At 39.3% G+C, this 23,499-nt stretch overlaps 2 protein-coding genes across 2 annotated transcripts; one reads left to right on the top strand and one right to left on the bottom strand.

The window, feature by feature from the left end:
* On the bottom strand, positions 1 to 2,288 carry LOC138893724 (uncharacterized). Its single transcript, XM_070178378.1, has 3 exons — positions 2,138 to 2,288; positions 1,672 to 2,033; positions 1 to 15 (listed from the first exon to the last, which is right to left on the bottom strand). The coding sequence occupies exons 1-3, from the start codon at positions 2,286 to 2,288 to the stop codon at positions 1 to 3; spliced, it is 528 nt and encodes a 175-aa protein (XP_070034479.1).
* Positions 2,289 to 14,640: 12,352 nt separating this feature from the next.
* On the top strand, positions 14,641 to 14,946 carry LOC138893723 (uncharacterized mitochondrial protein AtMg00860-like). Its single transcript, XM_070178377.1, has one exon. The coding sequence runs from the start codon at positions 14,641 to 14,643 to the stop codon at positions 14,944 to 14,946; it is 306 nt and encodes a 101-aa protein (XP_070034478.1).
* The last annotated feature ends 8,553 nt before the right edge of the window (positions 14,947 to 23,499 follow it).

Here is a 23,499-nt window from a genome sequence, read left to right as displayed (position 1 = left end):
TCATTCTCCTCTTGACTGCAGGAGTAAATCAAGATATCATCAATGAATACAACTACAAAAGAATCCAAATAGGGCTTGAACACCTGATTCATCAAATCCATAAATGCTGCTGGGGCGTTTGTCAACCCAAATGAAATCACTCGTAATGCCCATATCGAGTCTGAAAAGCTGTCTTAGGGATATCAGATGCCCTAATCTTCAACTGATGATAACCAGACCTCAAATCGATCTTCGAAAATACCTTGGCACCCTGAAGCTAATCAAATAAGTCATCAATTCTTGGCAGCGGATATTTGTTTTTGATAGTGGCCTTGTTCAATTGTCGATAATCTATACACATCTGCTTAGAGCCATCTTTCTTCTTTACAAATAGTATTGGTGCACCCCAGGGCGAGACACTAGGTCTAATGAATCCCTGATCAAGCAAGTCTTGTAACTGCTCCTTCAATTCTTTCAACTCTAGCGGGGCCATACGGTATGGTGGGATAGAAATGGGCTTACTGCCCGGAGCTAAATCAATACAGAAGTCAATATCTCTATCGGGTGGCATTTCCATCAAATCTGCAAAAAATACTTCTGGAAATTCACGAACAACTGGTACTGAGTCCATAGAAGGAACATCCACACTTGGATCGTGAATATAAGCCAAATAGGCTAGACACCCTCTCTCGACCATACGCCGAGCCTTCATATAAGAAATAACCCTACTGGTAGAATGACCAAGAGTTCCTTTCCACTCTAATCGAGGTAACCCCGCCATGGCTAGGGTCACCGTCTTTGCATAACAATCCAATATAGCATGATAAGGTGACAGCCAATCCATTCTCAAGATGAATTCAAAATCTACCATATCAAGAAGTAGAAGGTCCACACTAGTCTCAAGATTCCCAATAGTAACCATACACGAATGATAGACATGATCTACCACGATAGAATCTCCCACCGAAATGGACACACACACAGGAGCACTCAGAGAATCATGAGGAATCACCAGATATGAAGTAAAATAAGAGGACACATAGGAATACGTAGATCCTGGATCAAATAGAACTGAAGCATCTCTATGGTAAACTGAAACAATACTTGTAATCACAGCATCAGATGATTCGGCCTCAGGCCTAGCTGGAAAAGCATAAAATCGGGGCTGGGACCCACCACTCTAAACTGCATCCTTACAACGGCCTCTAATTGGCTGGCCTCCACCTCTAACGGTCTGACCTCCACCTCTAGCTGCCTGACCCCTCCCTCTAGCTGGCTGAGCAGGCGGTGAAGAAACCGGTGCTGGAACCATAGCACGAGAACCCTGCTACTGCATGCTGCCCTGAGACATGGGGCAGAATCTAGCAATGTGCCTCGGATCACCACAAGTATAACAGGACCTCGGCTGCTGTGATTGTTGACACGAACGGGCCGAATAACCGCTGTAGTGACTCTGGAGTGGTGGTGCATTGATAGGAGCTGAATGTGTGCACTAAATGCTGGCTGCCCAGAGTAAGGCATAATAGGACCGTGACTCCCTGAAGCACTGGGAGATGCCTGAAGCGCTGAATGAAACAGTCTGGGAGGATGATCCCTACCAAAATTACCCCTGCCACCAGACGAGGCACCACTAAAACCACTGAACTGACGAGGCCTCTTATCAGACCTCTGCCCTCTCTCCTGTGCAAGAACCATCTCGATCCTCCTCGCAACATTAGCATCCACCTGAAAGGAAATCTCACTTCCGGCCTCTTTGTCCATCTGAAGCCTAATAGGGTGAGTGAGTCCCTCAATAAACCTCCTCACTCTCTCTCCCCCAGTAGGTAGTAAAAGGAAAGCATGATAGGCTAAATCCATAAAACGGGATTCATACTGAGTAACAGTCATACTGCCTTGCTGTAGACGCTCAAATTGCCTGCGGTAGTCCTCTCTCAATGTGATAGGGAGAAACTTCTCTAGAAATAGCTTTGAGAACTGTTCCCAAGTCAGTGTAGGTGACCCAGCTCGTCTGGTCAATGTAAAATCTCTCCACCACCTCTTGGAGGAACCCTCATCTGTAATACAGCAAAATCGACCCCATTGGTCTCAACTATACCCATGTTCCGCAGTACCTCATGGCAGTGGTCAAGATAATCCTGTGGGTCCTTAGAAGGTGAACCACTGAAGTGAACTGGAAAGAGCTTAGTAAAGTTATCCAGTCTCAATAAGGCCTCAAAAGACATGGCGGACCTATTATCGGCCTGTACTGCAACAACTGGCTGAATTACCCCAACTGGTGGGGCTGCTGGAGCCTGATACTGTAGAGCCATCTGCTCCGGAGCGGGGGTAGTGGGAGTTTGTGCTCCTCCCCCTGCTGTGAGACGGCTGGTGCCACTGGAAATGTATCATTCTGGGCCACACCCTCCATAAAACTCACCAAATAGACTAGAGCGTCATGAGGCACTAGAGTAGCTATAAATCCTTCCGGGACCTGAACTGGTCCAACCGGTATAGTCTGAACGGAAACCTCCTCCTAAATATCCACCTGAGGTTCTACAACAGGTGCTGCTGCTCGAGCTCTAGACTGAGCTCTACCTCTACCTCGGCCTCTAGCACGACCTCGGCCTTGACCTCTACCCTTGGTCATAGTTGCCACCAGGGGCTCTGGTCCTTGTCCATCTCTAGATGTATTACGTGTTCTCACCATCTACAAGAGAATAAGAATAGAATGGTTCAATCATCGATGATAGAATAAAATCGCACGATAGAATAAGAAAGAAGGGATGTTGTTCCTAAACATCATAGCCTCTGAGAGATAAGTATAGATGTCTCCGTACCGATCCTTCAGACTCTACTAAGCTTGCTCGTGACTCGTGAGACCTATGTAACCTAGTGATCTAATACCAACTGTCATGACCCGAAATTCTCACCTTCGGGACCGTGATGGCGTCTAACATTTCACTTGCTAGGCAAGCCAATGTTAAAATATAATTAGCCATTTTAAAAAAAATTAAATTTATTAATAACAAGGAAACAAATGCGGAATTAAAGTCTAAAATAAAGTGTAATAATCGCGATATCTAAATACTATCCCAGAACTGGAGTCCCAAGTGCACGAGCTTCTAGAATAATACCAATAAAGGTCTGAATAAAATTCAAATTGTTTGAAATATAATACACAGCTGAGATAAGATAGAAGGGGACTTCAGAACTGCAAATGTTGTGCAGTTATACCTCAAGTCTCCACTGGTAGCTGTATTCGGGCAAATCTACTGCACGCCACTAGGACCAACTCCGAAATCTGCACAAGAAGTGCAGAGTACAGTATCAGTACATCCGACCCCATGTACTGGTAAGTGCCGAGCCTAACCTCGACGAAGTAGTGATGAGTCTATGACAAGACACGTACATAAACAACATGTACAAGTATATACAAATATGAAGTAACAATAATACGATAAATAACAATTTATAAATTGGGAGGGAACATGCGAAGGGGAAAGATATAATAATTTCAGCAGGAGATGTATCACTTAGCAGTCAATTAATTCATCAACAATAAAATGAGCAAATGATAATATAAAAATGGCACGGCACCACTCTTCGTGCTTTTACTCTCATTTGACATGGCATCACCCTTCGTGCTTTTACACTCTCTGAAAAATGACACGGCATCACCCTTCGCGCTTTTACACTTACAAATGGCACGGCAACACCCTTCGTGCTTTTACACTTTTCCTTATCATGAAAATAATAATATAAATTCGGAATAGTATTTAAATGCAGGGATATACACTTATGAATCTATTCAATACCAAAATACCGACTTCACCTTCCAAAATAATCACAATAATTAAATGAATAATAATTTCATGAATAATGATCAAATAATCAAAAATAAACTTAAACAGGAATATATTTAATTAAATAGACAATTATTCACAATAAACAAATTTCACCCGCATGCTTTGACTCAACCACAACGCCTAAGTACTCGTCACCTCACATATATATTGTACCCGCACATTAAATCATGTAGCAAATAGACAAATAAGTCTTACTCCCTCAAGTCAAGGTTAACCACGACACTTACCTCGCTTGCAACCAAATTAAAGAATCCAATAAACCTTTGTCTCGCGAATTCATGTCTGAAATCTTCAAATCTAGTCATAAACAATTCAATATACTCAATATAAATCGTAGGAATTAATTCCATATGAATTTACTAATTTTTCGGATTAAAATCCGAAATTCTTCTCAAAATTCGACAGTGGGTCCACGTCTCGAATCTCGGAAAAACTTACGAAATCCAAACATCCGTTCCGAGACGAATCCAACCATACACAAATTACCAAAATTCGATATCAAATAGACTTTCAAATCTTAATTTTTTTGTTTTTGGAAAGTTTTACAAAAATTCCAATTTCTTCCATCTAAATCCGAAATAAATGAATATAGAAATGGATTTATGAAATATAAACACTTTTGGTTATAGAACACTTACCCAATTCAAAATCGTGAAAACCCTTTTGAAATCGCCTAAATTCGTGCTTGAAATGTCTAAAAATGAGAAAAATCTCGGACTCTTCGATTTATACACTGCCCAGGCATATTCGTACCTGCGGTGCCTAGGATCGCACCTGCGCATCCGCTTTTGCGGAAGGAGTTTCACTTCTGCGAACCTCACTTGCCTAGCCTCCGCTTCTGCGATGCTTGGTACCGCATTTTTGGTCGCGCTTTTGCACAAAAATGGCCACACCTGCGAAGACCCAGGCCAGCCCAGTCCCGCATCTGCAATGGAAGGCTCGCTTCTGCGAGCTCGCACCTGCGATGGAAATTTCGCAGGTGAAATTACATCATATGGCAGAAACCTTCAGATTTTCTTCTAAGCCCAAATTCGATCTATTAACCCTCTGAAACTCACATGAGGCCCCTGGGACCTCAACCAAATATACCAACAAGTCCTAAAACATAACACAGACTTACGCAGGGTCTCAAATCACATCAAATAACATCGAAATTACAATTCACACCTCGATTCAAACTTTTTAGCTTCAAACTTTTCAATTTACAAAACTTGTGCCGAAACATGTTAAATGAATCCGGAATGACTTCAAATTTGGCACACAAGTCATAAATGACATAAAGGAGCTATTCAAATTTCTAGAATTGGATTCCGACCCCGATACCAAAAAGTCAACTCAGTAGTCAAACTTGAAAATCTTTAGCCTTTAAGTTTTTAGTTTTTGTTAAATGGTCATAACTTGAGCTAGGGACCTCCAAATTAAATTCCAGGCATACGCCCAAGTCCCAAATCAAGATACGGACCTACCGAAACTGTCAAAACACTGATCCGAGTGTGTTTGCTCAAAATATTGACCAAAGTCAACTCATTTGAGTTTTAAGGCTCTATTTCATATTTTAATCCATTTTTCACATAAAAGCTTTCCGAAAAATTATACGGACTATGCACGCAAGTCGAGGAATGATGAATAGTGCTTTTCGAGGTCTTAGAACACAAAATTATTTAATAAATTTAAAGATGACCTTTTGGGTCATCACACGAGGCCTGCGAATACAAGGAAAAATATTAAGATCATTAAGTAACCAAACCTGGAAAATGAAAAGGTTTGGTAACACCTTATCCGATTCAATACATGTGGTGCTTCGTTGAACAAGCATGGAGATTCTACCTCATTCATCTTTGACTGATCTTCTTCAGTCACTAGGCACCGGAGGTATCTAACTACCCCAACAAGCACGGAAAGGATCCGGGCATCCTCTGGAACAGAGATAATGATCGACCACTTCCGATCGGGATCGGAACTCGAGGAAGGGAAACGGTTGACCAATCTTGGGCTCGAACTAGACCCACTTGTCCTCGAGGGCAGACTTCTTCTTGGTACTTCAAAATCACCCAATTCGGTGACATCCTCAGTGGCAATAGAGTCCATGCCATCAAAAAGGTTTTGTAGGGGATCGTTCGCTCCTTGGACCCCCTCATTTGAACGCTCCTTCACTGCGTGAGCTTCACCGATCATTGAGTCCATGAACGAAGGCGATCCCATTATATAGATGACACCAGGTGGAGCAGAACCGGCGTCTTCAAGCATCTCGATCCTCACTGATGCATCGACCTCTTGAGTTTGGGAGGGATTGGCCTCTATAGTCCCCCCTTCGATTGATGCCCGTTCTTCAGGGACCGATGGTTCCCGGGCCACTAAAATTTAATCCTCTTCAGACTCGTCCCTGAGCCGGTAGAGGGAGTCCGAATCAAGTATTCGGGAGCTGGAGTTTTCTTTTGACTTGCGGATCAGCCTCCTCCTTGGTTTCTTTTTCTCCGAGATCGGAGAACTCGGAGCCCTTTTTCTCCTCTTCTCTTCACCCTGTTTCGGAGCAAGGGACTCAGTAGGGAAATCACCACTACCGGATGGGGGCCTCATTAGGACATACTTGGGTAAAACTTCCAAAAGAAATAAAACAAGTAAGAACTTAATCATGCAAAGGGGAAACCAAATATCACTTATGAAAGAGATCTCACCGTGCGAATGGGCCTCCCATCGGCCCTTTGAAAGCTCCCTCCATGAGCGCTCAGAATAAGGCCTTTGTGATACGATGCCCTCGACCCACTCCTTGAGTCGAGGAATGGCGTTCAGGATCCGAGCAACAGCTGCACTATCACATAACACCGATAAGAAGGAAGGAAAAGGGCGATAAATAAAACCTTGGAAGCAAAATTATATACTTACGTTTCATGTTCCACTTCTCAGGGAACGGCATGTGCTCGGACGAGATCAAGTCTGAGGTCCTCACTCGGATGAAACGGCCTAGCCAACCTCGATCCTTATCTTCATCGATACTCGAGAATGCAACTTTGCTAGCCCGGAGAGCAAGCTTGATCAGCCCCCCCTCCCTCCCCCGGTAGAGTCGGCGACTGTATAAACGCATAAGGTGGTCGATCGTGAAAGGGCACCCTTAGATCTTGCTTACGAAGAAACGGAGAAGGATTACGATCCTCCAGAAAGAAGGGTGAATTTGATCGAGGGTTACCTCATATCTTCTGCAGAAGTCGACGATAACCGGGTCCAAGAGGCCCAACATGAAGGGATAAGTGTAAACACTTAGAAATCCCTCGACGTGGGTGGTGATGTCTTCGTCAGGTTCGGGAACCACCACATGTTTGTCAACCCAGTTACAATCCTTTTTGACTTCGGAGAGGATATCCTCGGTGATCGAGCAGATGTATCTTGAGACCTCCTCGCACCGGCCTGGTACGGAGGAGGGCTTTTTGACTTTAAAATCAACATTGACCGGGCACCCCTCCCGGGATGAACATTTTTAGAGGAGGCTTCGGTTCTGGTTCCTCGACAGTAGTGCGTGAAGCGGTCTCTTAGGTGGCCGACCGCAAGGTAGAAAGAGTTTCTTTTTGGGGAACAATTTTGAAAGTTTTCACCATTTCTTTACGGAGGGGAAATAAGAAAAAAGAGGAAGTTAAAAAAGTACGCTTAATGGTTTGGGATGAATACGGAACAGAAGTTGTTATAAAAAGACCTCAAATATAAGTGCCTGAAAATATTGAGGATGCTAAGGTACGAGGGAAGAAGCTTTGAATGTAAAGTTTGAATGAGCAAATGAGGGGTTATTTATAGTTTTTCAACAACGGTTCGCATCCAGGAGTGGCCGACCAGCAACTGACAAACATTTAATGTCATTAAGACTTGACTGACGAGACGTTTCGACTGTTTTGTCGTTTATGTCGTGTGATGTCGAAGAAAGAATCGAAAGGTCATATTGTTTCTAGTCGTCTACTCTCCAAAAAATGAGGAGACTATCTGTATATGGTCGGAATCGAGCTCGCCTACGACATGGCAAGTTAGGCTCGGAACATCACAACCAAAGACTAAAGATCGACCCCGAGTCTCACCGAGCTAAAACCCGGGGTCAAAGCGCCTGCCTTCAAAAATATTTAGTCTGTGATCCCGGAGTCGATCTTAGCCCCGATTGAGCTCGAAGAAATATTGTTAGCATAACCAACAGAAGACCGAAATATCCATGACCGGTCGGATATTACCGTAGGAATCTCGGCATATACAAGTAAGAAACCGGCAATCAGCTAATCAAGAAATTTTTTACTTTTAATAGAATTATCTCTAAAGTAGGACTCATCTACTATATAAAGGGGAGTCTGATAATTCGTTACAGATATTGTAACACGCATTCCAAAGCAATACATTATTATTCTCTTTAAGTCTTATTCTTCTCTCTTGATATTTATCGAAACACGTTCGGCTCGAGGGTGACTAACCTTCCAAGGCTGAAACTGTTCAATTCGTGTGGTTTGCATTTACTTTATCATTATTTATTTCAATTGCGATCTAATTTATCATTTTGTATCAATTTAGTCCATATATCCTTAAAATAACTTACAAATTTAATTGTTATTCGATTCGAGGGTTAACACGGTTAGCCGTAGTTTACTAAAAGAAGTGTATGTGCAGCTACATGTGTATATTAATTTGATATAATTGGATAAAGTTATATCATTCCGATATGGTAGCTGTCTTTTATTTTTCCTTCTTTCTTCTAACACTTAGAAATTTTTCAATCTCGTACAAAATAAGCAAGTATTTTGCTTCGTACGCGTGGAAAATTTCCAATCTCGTACAGAATAAGCAAAAGCTGATTTGCTATTTATAATTGCTTTGGACTTCATTATTTCTAGAGGAAAAAGAAAATGACTTCATTATTTACCTACACGTGATTGCGGGAGCCAGGAACCCTATATTTGCTCCCTCTAAAATGAAAATGACACCTGCATCTCAGGAGCAGCCCTATAAGTTTCAAAGCTCCCAATGATACTACAGTTCAGCATTCATACAATTTTAAAATGAAAAAACACTTATAAATTCACAGTATTAAAAAATTTTATACTATCAATATAATTTAATAAATAATACCAGATTTCTTAGCTTATTTTTTAATTACTAATTCACTTAACTTAGATATTGGGTATGGTTTACCGGTTACACCATGTGAGCTGACCCGACCATTTTCTAAGAGATAATAGATTAAATAACCTCATAAGAGAAGTTACTATATATAATTATTTTATTTTGTAGTAGTAGTTTTTCTTAAACGGTCTTCTTCTACAGATAGAGACATATAGAGAGAAAATTTTCTTCTCTTGTTCTTCCACAGTAACACACATAAGAAAAAATCATTTAGTTAGTGATAATATTATTTTGTTTTCAAGAGATTCAAAGTGGACCGAGGAGCAATTTTATGGGTTGTAATTTCTACTCAAGACTCAACTGCGTAACATGTGCACAATACTTATGCATGTTGTATGATTTAATTCTTAGAACTTATTACATGTAATTATGTTTTAGCTGATCTGATACTAAAAAAATTGGTTTACGAAAAATAGTGTGAAGAAGTTATATTCATCTTAAATAGTCGTAGTGTTTGAGACAATTGATCAAATTACATTTGATTAAAGAGGAAAACGTGGTTAAATGGCAGGTTGTACATCATTGACAGAAAGCTTATGTAATTTGTCTAAAACTGATCAACATTATTTACAGAGAGATGGAATAACGTTTCATTAGCTCTGTATCTACTGGCTAGGAAGGAGAAAGATTTCAAAATTGTTGGATGGGGTATATTTACACTTTATAATCCTGTATATATGCAGCCATTGCAAAACTAAAAGTAGCCAATATAGGAAGCTAATATATTGTTAATGGCCAATCCCAGGGCTAGGAACTGATCGATCAAGATTATAACCAGCAAACTGTTGTCCTTCAACAAGCTTATTGGCATGACCTTTTTGACTTGGGGAAGAAGGCGGAACAGTGCCTTTTGGAAGAGAATTCAATAATACACTGGCAGCCTCTCGAGAAGAACGATCTATTTTCTTTTCTACCATACTTTTCAACAGTTTTCTTGCTTCAAACGGCGGTGCATAACACACTAGTAGAACAATTAACGTAACGGAAACCATGCTCCGACGAGCCATCGTTATTGCAATGAGAGAATCAGTTTGGAGGAAAAATGGAGATCACTTTGTTAAGATGGATAGAGTATTGCAGAAAGGAGTGAAGGATAGTGACAAGAAATCAGAGGAATTTATAGAAAGAGAATACTAGAAAAGAGAGAGGAGTGAGTGTCAAGTAAGTTTGGGCACATATATAATAGTGTCAAGTATTAACAAAGGAATATTAATTTGCATATGTTTTGTACGAAGTGTCTATAGAAATGCCTCGTGGAAGTAATTGGGTAGGTATGGACGAACTAAGCTGCCGGCTTTTCTTGTTTCAATTCTTGATCACATAACTTGGCTTTCTCATGAGTTGAGAAGTACAGTATTTATAAGTTGATCGTGTATTCCCTTTAAACAACAAGAGACATTTCTAGTGTAATGGCAAAACTGACTCAAAAATTACTTTAGGTTGCAGATTCAAACTTCAAGCATAGCGTTATTGCATTTTCTTGAATTTTCTTTATTAAATTTCTAGCTTCATCACTGCCTTGGAAGTCGAGAAAATGCGACATTTTACATAGGTCACACATGATACAGTGACTTCTTGTGTGCACGCAAAAGTCGAGGTCCATTTTTTGCTTTCTTAGTGATAATGAATTCTTTCCCGCATTTCCTTCCCACTATTATTAGAAGCCAAAAGCTTTTTAAGTTGATGCTACTTTGACAAAGATTGACTCCGACTGACTACCAAAAGAGTACATCAAAAGAAAGGGAAGAAAAACACCAATAACGTGGAAATGGCCAAAACTCCTCAACAGGAATTAGTAAGTAGTGATTTACCTACTTTAGATTTGAACTTAGACATCAATACTTAAAATACTGCTTTGATTTTAAATCCACTTATTCTTTTCATAAGATGAAGATTAAGTATCCTGTTTTGCTAATACAGCTCTTAGATCACTTTGAAAAATAGAGAGAATCACATTCTCCCTCCACTCCAATGTGTTTTAGTAGTGACGGCTTAGAGAAAATTTGTATTAATGACAACTAATGCAAATATGAAGTGGTTAGTTAGAAAGGTAGAGTGTCTGAAGATAGGTGCAATTTGGAAGAGAAGACAAATAAAAAAGGACAAAAGTAGGCAAAAGTCGACATAATAACCAAAACAAAGTAAATGACGTACTAAGCCAAGTTTTAAAAGAAATCAAATTGATATTCCGTCACTATTCTAAGGAAACGGACAATCTTAATACTTTCAGGCACAGTGTAGATTCGGCCTTAATTGATTATAATAAGCACCTCTGCTAATAAGTCATTCTCTGGAATGGTTATGCAATATATTAAGTTATTATATGACTGATCTGTTAAAGACATTGCAACACTGAGATCTCTACATACAGAAAAGCACACTGGGACAGAAATTTGATTTTTACCTGTTATTCAAGGAATATATATATAATTGAAGGCCATTGACCATTATGTGGCATATCTATTTGGCCAGAAAACTCAATTATCTTTTATCTCAATTTTTTGAGCTTTTTGTGATGACGTCATGTCATCATGCCACATAGGCGCCATTTGGCAGATATTAATGTCATGTGGAAGCTTACATAGGAGGAAGGCTAGTATTTGTAAGAAGATTCTAGAGAAGTATGAACATTTCCTTTGGAAGACCCTAGATCCCTATGGATTTGCTAGGAAAGTCCTTAGAATCTTCTAGGTTTGTAGAGAATTCTAGAAAAAACCCTTATCTTGTAAATATTAAGAACTTGTGTAACAATTAATATTTACACATTAGCCCCTAGGAGACTAGTATATAAAGGGGGGTCATTCATTTGTATTTCACCAAGCAAACAATTCAACTTCTCTCTAATACAAAGCTTCGTTTAACAATTCTCTTGTGTTCTTTCTACCATTCTCTTAGCGATCTTGAATGTAGTAAGGCTGACTTGGCATAGGAAGATCGTGAGCGAGTTGTCAAGTGTCGCATGTGTACTTAGTTAACTACTAAGGACGTGACAACGTGGTATCAGAGCAAAGGTTGCAACTAAGGGAATGACGAACGACAGAGAAATTAACGCTGCCAACACCCAAGCCAACATTATCCAGGATACTGCTGGCAAGAGCGGCCGTAACAAAAAGAGAAATGCCACCAACAAGAGCCAGGAGGTGCCACCCGAGGTTGTGTCAAACAAATGGCTTACATCCCAAGAACCATCTACCACTGAGGCGAGCGAGGATGAAGTGGAGGTCCTGCCCGAGGACTTCTCGCTCGGTAAAGAGTGGGTGATGAAGATGAACGCGGGGATGGACGCCGTGGAGATCTTTGGCCAACGCTTGGGGAAGGTGGAAGGCACCCTTAGCGTTCTTGAGGGCCTGAGGGGCACACTCTTGAAGAGATTGAGAGTATCCGAAATGACTTGGAGGGACGTACATAGACCGAGATGGAACTAAGGTAAACCATCACTGCTTTAGAATGCAGACTCATCGAGGCTTTGAGTACTATCGATGCTATGAAGGCAAAGATAGAGTCACTCGAGGAGCATGTCAATATTGGCGTGACCGAAGCAGCCAGCAATGTTGTGGTCACGAGAGAGGCTAAGATCGAGGCTCCTAAACCTCCGGTGTTCAATGGTGTTCGTGATGCACAAGAAGTGAAAAACTTCCTTTGGCACTTGGAGAACTACTTCAGGCACGGCAAAGTGAGGGACGGCGAGGCCATGATCAACACTGCAGTATTATACCTCTCAGAGACTGCCATGCTATGGTGGAGAAGGAAGATAGCCGACGTGGATACAGGTCTATGTATTATTAGCATGTGGGATCAGTTCAAAGCCGAGTTCAAGCGACAGTTCTTTCCAAACAATGTCTTGTACGAGGCAAGGCGCAAGCTTAGGGAGTTGAAGCAAACAGGGAGCATACATGTCTATGTCAAGGAGTTCACTACCCTTATGCTTCAAATCCCCAACCTGACCAATGATGACTTGTTGTTCCACTTCATGGACGGGTTGTAAAATTGGGCTAAGCAGGAGTTGCAATGCCGGCAAGTCGCAGATATAGACTAAGCCAGAGTGGAGGCCAAATCATTGATGGATTTCAGGCATGATAAGCACGACAAAGGCAAAGGAAAAGAATCAAAGTTTAACAATGTCAAAGGTGGGGGAGACTATGGCAAAAGAAAGGACATACAACAACAATACTACAAGACTCAAGATTCCAAAAAGTCGAGTGGCCGTCAGGGCTATGCCGAGAAAAAGGCGCAGGCCGAGAAGAAGGGATGTTACATATGCAGAGGGCCGCACATCTTCAGGAATTGTCCCGACCTAAAGAGCCTCAGCGCCATGGTTCATGAACAGAAGGAGCAGCCGTAAGGAGAGAGTTTGGGAATCGCACAGTTGGGTATGATCGAATTATGCGGTGTTGTCACAAAGCAATCTATCCAACCTACCAAGAATGGCAATCAGTACGTGGATCTCACCATCAACAACAAGCCTACTTGTGCAATGGTAGATACTAGAGCAACTCATAATTTCGTGACTGAGGCTGCCGCAAAGAGACTAGAATTGAAGATTGCTCCAACCAACTCTCATGTTAAGACTGTGATAGCCGAAGTACAGAATGCTCGTGGGGTAGCTAATGGAGTTGGTGTCAAATTGGGAACTTGGAAAGGTATGACAAACTTTACTGTAACCACTATGGATATCTTTGACATCATATTGGGGCAAGAGTTCTTTAGACATTGTCATACTTTGATCGACCCCTACCTCCAACATCTCTCGGTTATGGAGCGAGAAGGAGCTTGCATGGTACCTATAATGACTATGACACACGGACAGAGTCAAGCACAACTCTCAGCTATGCAAGTTGTCAAGGGGATCAAGAAGGGGGAGCCGACGTTCGTGGCAACCATCACAAGTCTAGAGGAAGACAAGAGTTTTCAAGAGACATTGCCGCCTTGCATAGAGAAGTTGCTTGAGGAAAATAAAGATGTCATACCCGAGGAGTTGCCTAAGCATTTTCCGCCTAGGCGAGAGGTGGATTACAAGATTGAGTTGGAGCCAGGGGCTAAGCCACCCGCATTTGCCCCATATCGTATGGCACTGCCCGAGCTAGAGGAGCTCAGGAAACAATTGAAAGAGCTGCTAGATGCTGGTCACATTCGCCCATCAAAGGCACTTTTCGGTGCACCGGTATTATTCCAGAAGAAGAAGGATGGATCAATGCGCTTGTGCATAGACTACCGAGCACTTAATAAGGTCACCGTGAAGAATAAGTACCCGATCCCGCTCATTGCTGACTTGTTCGATAGATTTGGGCAAGCTAAGTACTTTACCAAGGTAGAGTTTTGCAAGGGCTACTACCAGGTTCGCATTGGAGAAGGGGATGAGCCGAAGACAACATGTGTGACGAGATATGGAGCCTTTGAGTGGTTGGTGATGCCCTTCAGCTTAACCAATGCACCAGCCACATTTTGCACCCTTATGAACAAGATATTTCATCCCTACCTTGATCAATTCGTGGTAGTCTACCTAGACAACATAGCCATCTATAGCAACACCTTGGAGGAGCATATGGAGCACTTAAGGAAGGTTTTCTAAGTCTTGCGGGAGAATGAGCTATACATCAAGAGGGAGAAATACGAGTTTGCACAATCAAAGTTGCACTTCTTAGGCCATGTTATTAGCAATGGCGAGCTATGCATGGACGAGGCTAAGGTACGTGCTATCCAGGAGTGGGAGGCACCTATAAAGGTAACTGAGTTGAGATCCTTCCTTGTCCTTGTTAACTACTATCGTCGGTTCATCAGTGGATACTCAGCAAAGGCCGCACCATTGACTGAGTTGCTAAAGAAGAACAAGCCATGGGTTTGGACGGAACATTGTCAAAAGACGTTTAAAGACCTCAAGGCAGTTGTAATAGAGGAGCCAGTCTTGGCATTACCTGACTTTTTCAAGACATTTGAGATGCATACAGATGCCTCAGATTTTGCCATTGGGGAGTCTTGATGCAGGATAAGCATCCCATAGCATTTGAGAGCCGCAAGTTAAATGAGACGGAGCGGTGTTACACAGTGCAAGAGAATGAGATGACTGCTATTGTGCATTTCCTTCATACATGGCGACATTATTTGCTTGGGTCGAGGTTCGTGGTCAAGATCGACAATGTAGCTACTAGCTACTTTCAGACGCAAAAGAAGCTCATCCCAAAACAGGCTCGGTGGCAGGATTTCTTGGCCGAATTTAATTATGTGCTAGAGTATAAGCCGGGCAAAGGTAACATTGTAGCCACTGCTTTGAGCCGGAAAGCCGAGCTTGCTACAATCACTTCAACAAGATGGGACATTCGTGAGGCTATAAAAGAAGGCATACAACATGATCCAATAGCCAAACAACTTATCAAGTTAGCCAACCAGGGCAAAACGAGACATTTTTGGGTCGAAAACGGCATACTACTTACCACAGGTCGGTGGGTCTACGTGCCTAAGTTTGGAGACATTAGACCGCGGATCATAAGGGAGAGTCATGAAACAATGTGGGCTGGTCATCCAGGCCAACGTCGCATTAGGGTCTTGGTTGAGTTAGTCTACTATTGGCCACGCATGCGAGATGACATAGAGTGTTATATGCAGACTTGTCTTGTCTGTCAACAGGACAAGGTTGAGCAACAAAAACCAGGAGGACTTTTAGAGCCACTACCAGTTGCAGAACGTCCATGGGAGAGCGTGACTATGGACTTTATCACTTTCCTATCGAAGTCTGGCGGTTATAGTACTATTATGGTGGTGGTGGATAGGTTTTCTAAATATGCCACCTTCATGCCCGCCTCACCAGGTTGCACTGCCAAGGAAGCCGCCAAACTATTCTTTAAGAACGTGGTGAAGTATTGGGGCTTACCAAGGCATAATATATGTATTTCATAATATATGATTACATTTGTTCTATTTTTCATGTATTAGTGTTTCTGTACTTGAGTTTTCTGAAACAATTATATCATGTATACATATGTAACATTGTATTCACATATATATAAGTATATTCTATAATCATGTATGCATATGTAACATTGTATTCACATGTATATGAGTATATTCTGTAATCATGTGTACAAATGTAACACTTTATTCATATGTATTGAAAAAAAAAGTTATAGTACATTCACAAAACAAACATTGTATTTCATTGTATGTTTTCATATAGACAACTTTGTTGGCAAATGAAAATGTTGGGTGTATGTAGACAAATCAGTTGTATTAGTGTTTCAGAGTTTGTTTTCATACTGCATGCTCATGTATTAGTGTTTCTGTACTTGAGTTTTCTGAAACAATTATATCATGTATACATATGTAACACTGTATTCACATGTATTGGAAAAAAAAATTATAGTATATTCAAAAAAACAAATATTGTATTTCATTGTATGTTTTCATATAGACAACTTTGTTGGCAAAGAAAATGCTGGGTGTATGTAGACAAATCAGTTGTAGTTTCTGTTTATATTTTATATCCATACATAACTGATCGTATGTATTACATAAATGTATTTGCATCTATATATTATTATGTATTTTAGAGGATTGTGAATGGAGATTTAAGGTTTCTAGCATTAACAAATCACAAATGTTCAAAGTGAGGGAGTTCAATGATAAGCATACATGTCCGTTGAAATATAAGGTGTATGAGCAATGCCAAGCAAGTAGTAGCCTTATTGGTGGTATGGTTAGGTCCAAGTTTACTAATCATAAAAGAAAATACATCCCAAAGGATATAATTAATGATGTAAAATCAGACTTTGGTGTAGATGTTAGTTACATGTTGGCGTAGCGGGCTAAAGAAAAGACAATAAATTTTTTGAGAGGTGAACCGGTTGATTCATACAATAAATTACCAGGATACTTATATACACTGGATATGACATATTCTGCTTCGCATATTAGAATGGTAAAATCACCAAAAAATGAGTTCATGTATTTGTATATATCGTTGTATGCTTTTATAAAGGGGTTCGATCATTATAGACCCATCGTAGTTGTGGACGGCATCCACCTAAACTTGGCATATACAGGGACATTCGTCTCGGCTAGCACGTTGGATGGTGCGGGTGAGTCTATTATATATATATATATATATATATATATATATATATATATATATATATATATATATATATATATATATATATATATATTAAGTTTACTGCCTAATACAGATTGAATGATATTTTTTAAATATGTATGCAATTGTATTTACAGGTCAAATAATGCCACTATCATATGGTGTTGTTGATTCAGAGAACAATGTTGCTTGGTCGTGGTTCTTTGAGCAATTCAAGGAAGCATATGGTGAGAGGGAAAACATGTGTATCGTTTCAGATAGGAATAAGATCATCATCAAATCCGTATCGAGAGTGTATCCTACGGTGCCCCATTTTGCTTGTATATAGCATCTATGGAACAACGTATATAAGAAATTCAAAAAGAGTCATTCAAAGTTGAGCGAGATATACTTCTCGATCGCAAAATCATACACTCAGGATGAATTTGATAGTCTAATAGAAAAGGTGGAGAAGGTAGATATTCGAGTGAAAGAATACTTGGAATTAGCTGGATACAAAAAGTGGGTTAGGTTGTATGCACCTGTTAACCGGGAATGGACCATGACGTTAAATATTGTTGAATCAATCAATACCGCACTTGTATCAGCAAGATAATTACCAATATACGACTTCCTAGAAGAAGTTAGGAAGATGTTTGGACGTTAGAATTGCAGCAATCGGAAAGAGGCTTCACACACGTACACAACACTTGGGAAAAATTACCAGGAGATGCTTACTTTGAATGAGTCAATGTCTACACGTATGACTGTAAGTTTTGTTTATGCTTTACGTCCTTGCATCATTTATTTAGACTTGGTATAACATGTATTTATTTCTGATACAATTTCTACTAATAACATACTGCATGCTCATTGTATTATAGCACTTGTGCATATATTCTGTTTTATGAAATGGTTTTAAAAACTGGTTATTATATGTATACATTACTTGATTATACATTTGCATTTCTTTAGTTGTATTCAATGGTTTTTGTCAATACCCGAAATTCACACCGTCGGGACCGTGATGGCGCCTAATATTGTACTTGCTAGGTAAGCCAACGTTAGAGAATCATTAAACCAAATCCTTATTTCCATTCAGTAAATAACAATAATTAGCTAAGATGAAATATAATAAGTGTAAAATAATAAAAAAAACTGTATTAATTACTACCACCCGGATCTGGAGTCACAATTCACGAACATTCTAGAATTTACTATAAGTAATAGTCTGAAAGAAATACAACTGTTTATATGAAAGAAACAATAAAATAGGAGGATATATGGGGACTTCAAGGTCTGTGAACGCCGACAGATCTACCTTGAGTCTCCGGATAGCGAGTCCAACAGCTAAAATCTCGATCAACCCGAGTCGGTACCAAAATTTGCATAGAAAGTACAGAGTGCAGTATCAGTACAACTGACCCCATGTACTGGTAAGTGTCGAGCCTAACCTCGACGAAGTAGTGACGAGGCTAAGGCAAGACACCTACAAATCAACCTGTACAATTTAACAGTGTATATACAAATAACAGAATTGAAGAGCTAGACAAGAATTATCAGAAGGGGAAACATGCTGAGGAAAATATGAAATAAAGAGCTACAGCAGAATGAGAACCGGAACAACCAATATACTATTAATCAACCGGAGCATGAATACAGTAAAGAAAAAATGCACGGCATCACCCTTCGTGCTTTTACTCTCAATCTCACTATAAAATTAATAGAAATGGCACGATATTACCCTTCGTGCATTAACTCTTATATCATGGCACGGCATCACCCTTCGTGCTCTTACACTCACAATATGGCACGGTATCGCCCTTCGTGCATTAACACTCAAAATATGGCACGACATCACCTTTCGTGCTTTTACACTCACAATATGGCACGGCATCACCCTTCGTGCATTAACACTCACAATATAGCACGACATCACCCTTCGTGCATTAACACTCTCCCTTACCATAATGCAATGCATAAATAACAACAGGGAGATGGAATAATAAGTACAAGCCTTACTTCAACATTTGGTTCCACAATATCAATCTCAACTTTGAAATAAATACTCAATTATCACCAGAAAATCCGTAAACATGATAAGAACGATCAATTTAACAACACTAGTATAAACACGTAGCAATTAGGCATAGAAAATAGAAAATATAAGAAAATGGAAGAAACATGGAAAACAGGTAAATTGGCGGCGCATAAGTACTCGTCACCTCACATATACTCCGCTCACATGAATTTCACATAGCAAATAATCTAAGGTTCATAATTCTCTCTAGTCAGGGTTAGACACAATACTTACCTTACTACGAAGGCCACTTAATTCTCAATCACAGCTTTTCTTCTAGAATTCACCTCCAAACCACACATATCTATTTAAAAATGACACAATAATATCAAATATTGCTAAAGGAATTTATTATATTGCATAAATTAAATTTTCCAAATTTTCCTCCAAAAAGTAAAAAACGACTCCGGGCCCGATTGGTCAAAACCTGAGGTTCGGACCAAAATCCATTTACCCCCGAGCCTGAATATATAATTGGTTTTGGAATCGGACCTCAAATTGAGGTCTAAATTCTCAAATTTTCAAAATCCTTAGTTTCTACCCTAACCCCTAATTCTACCATGAAAACTCTAGATTTTAGGTTGATAATTCATAAAATTTAATGGGTAATTGAAAGAAAATGGTTTAGAATCACTTACCAACACTTTGGGGAAGAAAACAACTCTTGAAATCGCCTCTAGTCCGTTTGATTTTTGAGAAAATGAAATAAATGGCCAATTCCCATTTTTGGATTCTGTTAAGTGCTATGCGACAGTGTTCATCGCGATCGCGTGAACACTGTCGTGTTCGCGAAGAGCAGCCTCCTAAGGACTTACGCGATCGCGGGAGGCTTTATGCGTTCGCGAAGGCTTAGCCCGCCTTACCTTCGCTTTCGCAAGACAGGGCTCGCGTTTGCATATAGCTTCACAGGTCCCCTGCCCAGTCTAGCTAAAGATACGAGTTCACGCTTGGCGGGTCGCGGTCGCGTAGAGCAAAACCCCCTCCCAATGCTCCGCATTCACGACCATGGTCTCGCGTTCGCGTAGAGTAAACCCTCCCCAACCCAGTTTCCCCTTCGCGATCGCGAGAGTGACTACACGATCGCAAAGCACAACATATCAGATACCAGATACAACAGAAACACCAGATTTTCTTAAGTCTAAAACATCCTGTGGCCTATCCGAAACTCACCCGAGCCCTCTGGGCTCTAAACCAAACATGTATACAAGACTAAACATATCATACGGACTTGCTCGCATGATCAAATTGCCAAAATAACACTTAGAACTACAAATTAAGCACCAAATCAAATGAAATTTTCAAGAAAGCTTTAAAATTTCTGTCTTCACAACCCGACGTCCGAATCACGTCAAACCAACTTCGTTTCTCACCAAATTTCACAAATAAGTCATGAATGCTATATTGGACCTATATCGGGCTCCAGAACCAAAATAGGGACATGGTAACAAAAAGGCCAAACATCAACCAATTCTTAAAAATAATTAATTTTCAGACTTTTAATTTTAATCAAAAATTCATAACTCGAGCTAGGGACCTCCGAATTCGATTTCGGGCATACGCCCAGGTCCCATAATTCGATACGGACCCATCGGGACTGTCAAAATATGGATCCGGGACTGTTTATCAAAAATATTGACCGAAATCAACTAAAATCAACTTTTAAAGCTAAAATTCTTATTTTCATCAATTTTCAACATAACAATTTTTCGGAAACACGCCCGGACTGCGCACACAAATTGAGGAGGGTAAAAATGAGATTTTTATGGCTTACGAGGGCAGAATCGAGTTTTAAAACATAAGATGACCTTTTGGGTCATCACAGTTTTATTTCAAATTGGATGCATTTCCTAGCAGATAGACTATATATTAATGTATATCACTGTATGTCTCAGCTAAATGCGTTCATCTTTAATAGTGTGGCAGTCTAAATATAGTCTGTATTCCGTTGTATTTCATATATTTCACTATATTTCACTGTATGTCATTGTATTCCATACATACATATATTATATTTAGATTTCTGAAAGTTTAATATTTGTTGACATGCTGCATATTTATACTTTTTTTATTGTATACATGTATACTGTATTTAATATGTCTATTCTTTGATATATATATATATATATATATATATATATGACTTTTTACAAATGTCCAAAACTTATATTTCTCTGTTTAATGTAGGTTGTACCTTCGAGTGAACACTTGCATATGGTGAATGATGAATGAAGGCATTACATCGTTTGCCTCCTACAGAAAGGGTGCAGTTGTGGGCGGTTCCAAGTTGACAAATTACCATGCCCACATGCTTGGGCTGTCTTGAAAAACAAGTTTCTAATGCCAGGAGATTATTGCTCAGACTATTACAAATCAAAGTCTATTGTAATGACATACGAGGTGCCCGTGTATCCGTTGCCTGGCCGAAATAAATGGAATATAAAAGCACATATATCAGAGGAAGTTTTCTTACCACCCAAATGGAAAATACCTCCTTAAAGGCCAAAGAAGAATCGCGATAAGTCGTTCAGTGAATTGTTATAGAAGAAAAATCAACATTCGTGTAGTATATGTGGGCAGGGAGGACATAATAAGCGTACTTGTAGAAATGCTCCACGTAGGAATTAGTTCATGTTCTGATTTCAATTACTGCAATAACGATATGTCATAGATTTCTTCAAGTTTTATATTACATATTGATTTATTGGTGTATTGGATTCTTGCGTGATGAATCTTTTTAGTACAGTTTACTAAAAATATATTTTAGTAAATTGTTGAATACATACTGCAGATATATTTGAATACATATGAATGCATACTGCCAATATATTTGAATACATATATACATATGTTGAATACATATGAATACATAATATTGAATACATAGTGCAATACATATATACATCTGTTGAATACATATGAATACATACTACTGAATATATACTGCTGGACAAAACAGTCAAGCAAAGTGAAGCTTTGAAATTATATAATTACATTGAATACCGTTAAATAGAGTGAAATTATTGAAAAAATAGGAAAAACTAAAGATAGTAAATACAGTGAAATACATAAAATACAGGGAGATACATTGAATACAATGAAAATAAATAGTATACATATCTAATAAATATTTTTAAAACAATATAGGAAAAAATAAATACAGTGAATACAGTGCATAAAGTGAATACATGAATTGTAATGCAAATTTACTGCTGAACATATATTGGAATAACTTAATTGCTATTAATAAAAAATACATCGGAATACATATATAATACTAATTAAAAAAAACAAAAGAATGCATACTGAAAATACACTGAATAAATGATGCTGGAAACTTATTGATGGAATTAAGTGAAACACAGTGAAGCTTTAGATAAAGTGATACAGAAAATACTTATATCAGTTAACAGCTTAACTTAAAGGAAGTTATATATTCCTTTATCAACATCATAAAGACAAAAAAGATATTCATGTATTCTAAAAACAAAAAGATTGAGTAAAACCATCATGTATTATGTAATAAGTTTCAAAATCTATTCTCACAGAAGACTGTTCTTCATAGAAAACTATCTTCACCAAAACTATATTCAAAAACTATCTTCACAATAAACTATCTTTAAAAACTATCTTTACCGAAAACTATTCTAAAACTATCTTCACAGAAGTATCTGAATCTGTCATTTGTCTAACAATCGTTATGGGTGCTTCATTGTCGCTTATGGCATCGGCGTCTATCTTCCGCATAGCATAGTCTCAAAGGATGGTACCATATCTTTGGCGGAGTAAATTGGCATAAAATGTTATTTGTGGAACCAATCCATAAATGCTCAGATACTCTGTGTATGCCGCAATATGCAACCCACAATCCCTGAAAATGTAGATTCACACAATTAAATAAAACTCATATTATTAGTATTATAAATGATACAAGAATAAGAAAAAGGATTGAATTCATACATGCTCCCAGCCTTTTGTTGAGGCACATTCGAAATAAAAACAACATCAAAGGGATCAGTATGTGCCTTGTCATTGTATGATGGTTCACGAGACCAATCTATGCCTTGCTTATCTCTGTAGAAATCACTGATCGATAGGTACAGAGGTATAAGCTTAGCAAGCTTATCTATCTCAGTACCCACATAAGCATCATGGCCTGCTGATCGGTAGGAGTTATATACGTTGATATATCTCTCCTTAAATGAGATAACTGTCAATATCCAATGAAGTTTGTCGTTCAAGTTGACTGGTATCAAGACATTATCAATTGTATGCCATGGTACATTAGCTAGCAATTTGTAGCCCCTTATGTATTCACATATAACATCTTCTTTCGTGGCTACACTTGTATTGCTATCTGTATCATTATACTTGTCGAATATTTCAGCAAC

The sequence above is a fragment of the Nicotiana tomentosiformis genome, chromosome 6 (assembly GCF_000390325.3).
Source record: "Nicotiana tomentosiformis chromosome 6, ASM39032v3, whole genome shotgun sequence".
Lineage (NCBI taxonomy): Eukaryota > Viridiplantae > Streptophyta > Magnoliopsida > Solanales > Solanaceae > Nicotiana > Nicotiana tomentosiformis.
The sequence above is the reverse complement of the archived record's forward strand: the minus strand, read 5'-3'. Positions and strand labels throughout refer to the sequence as shown.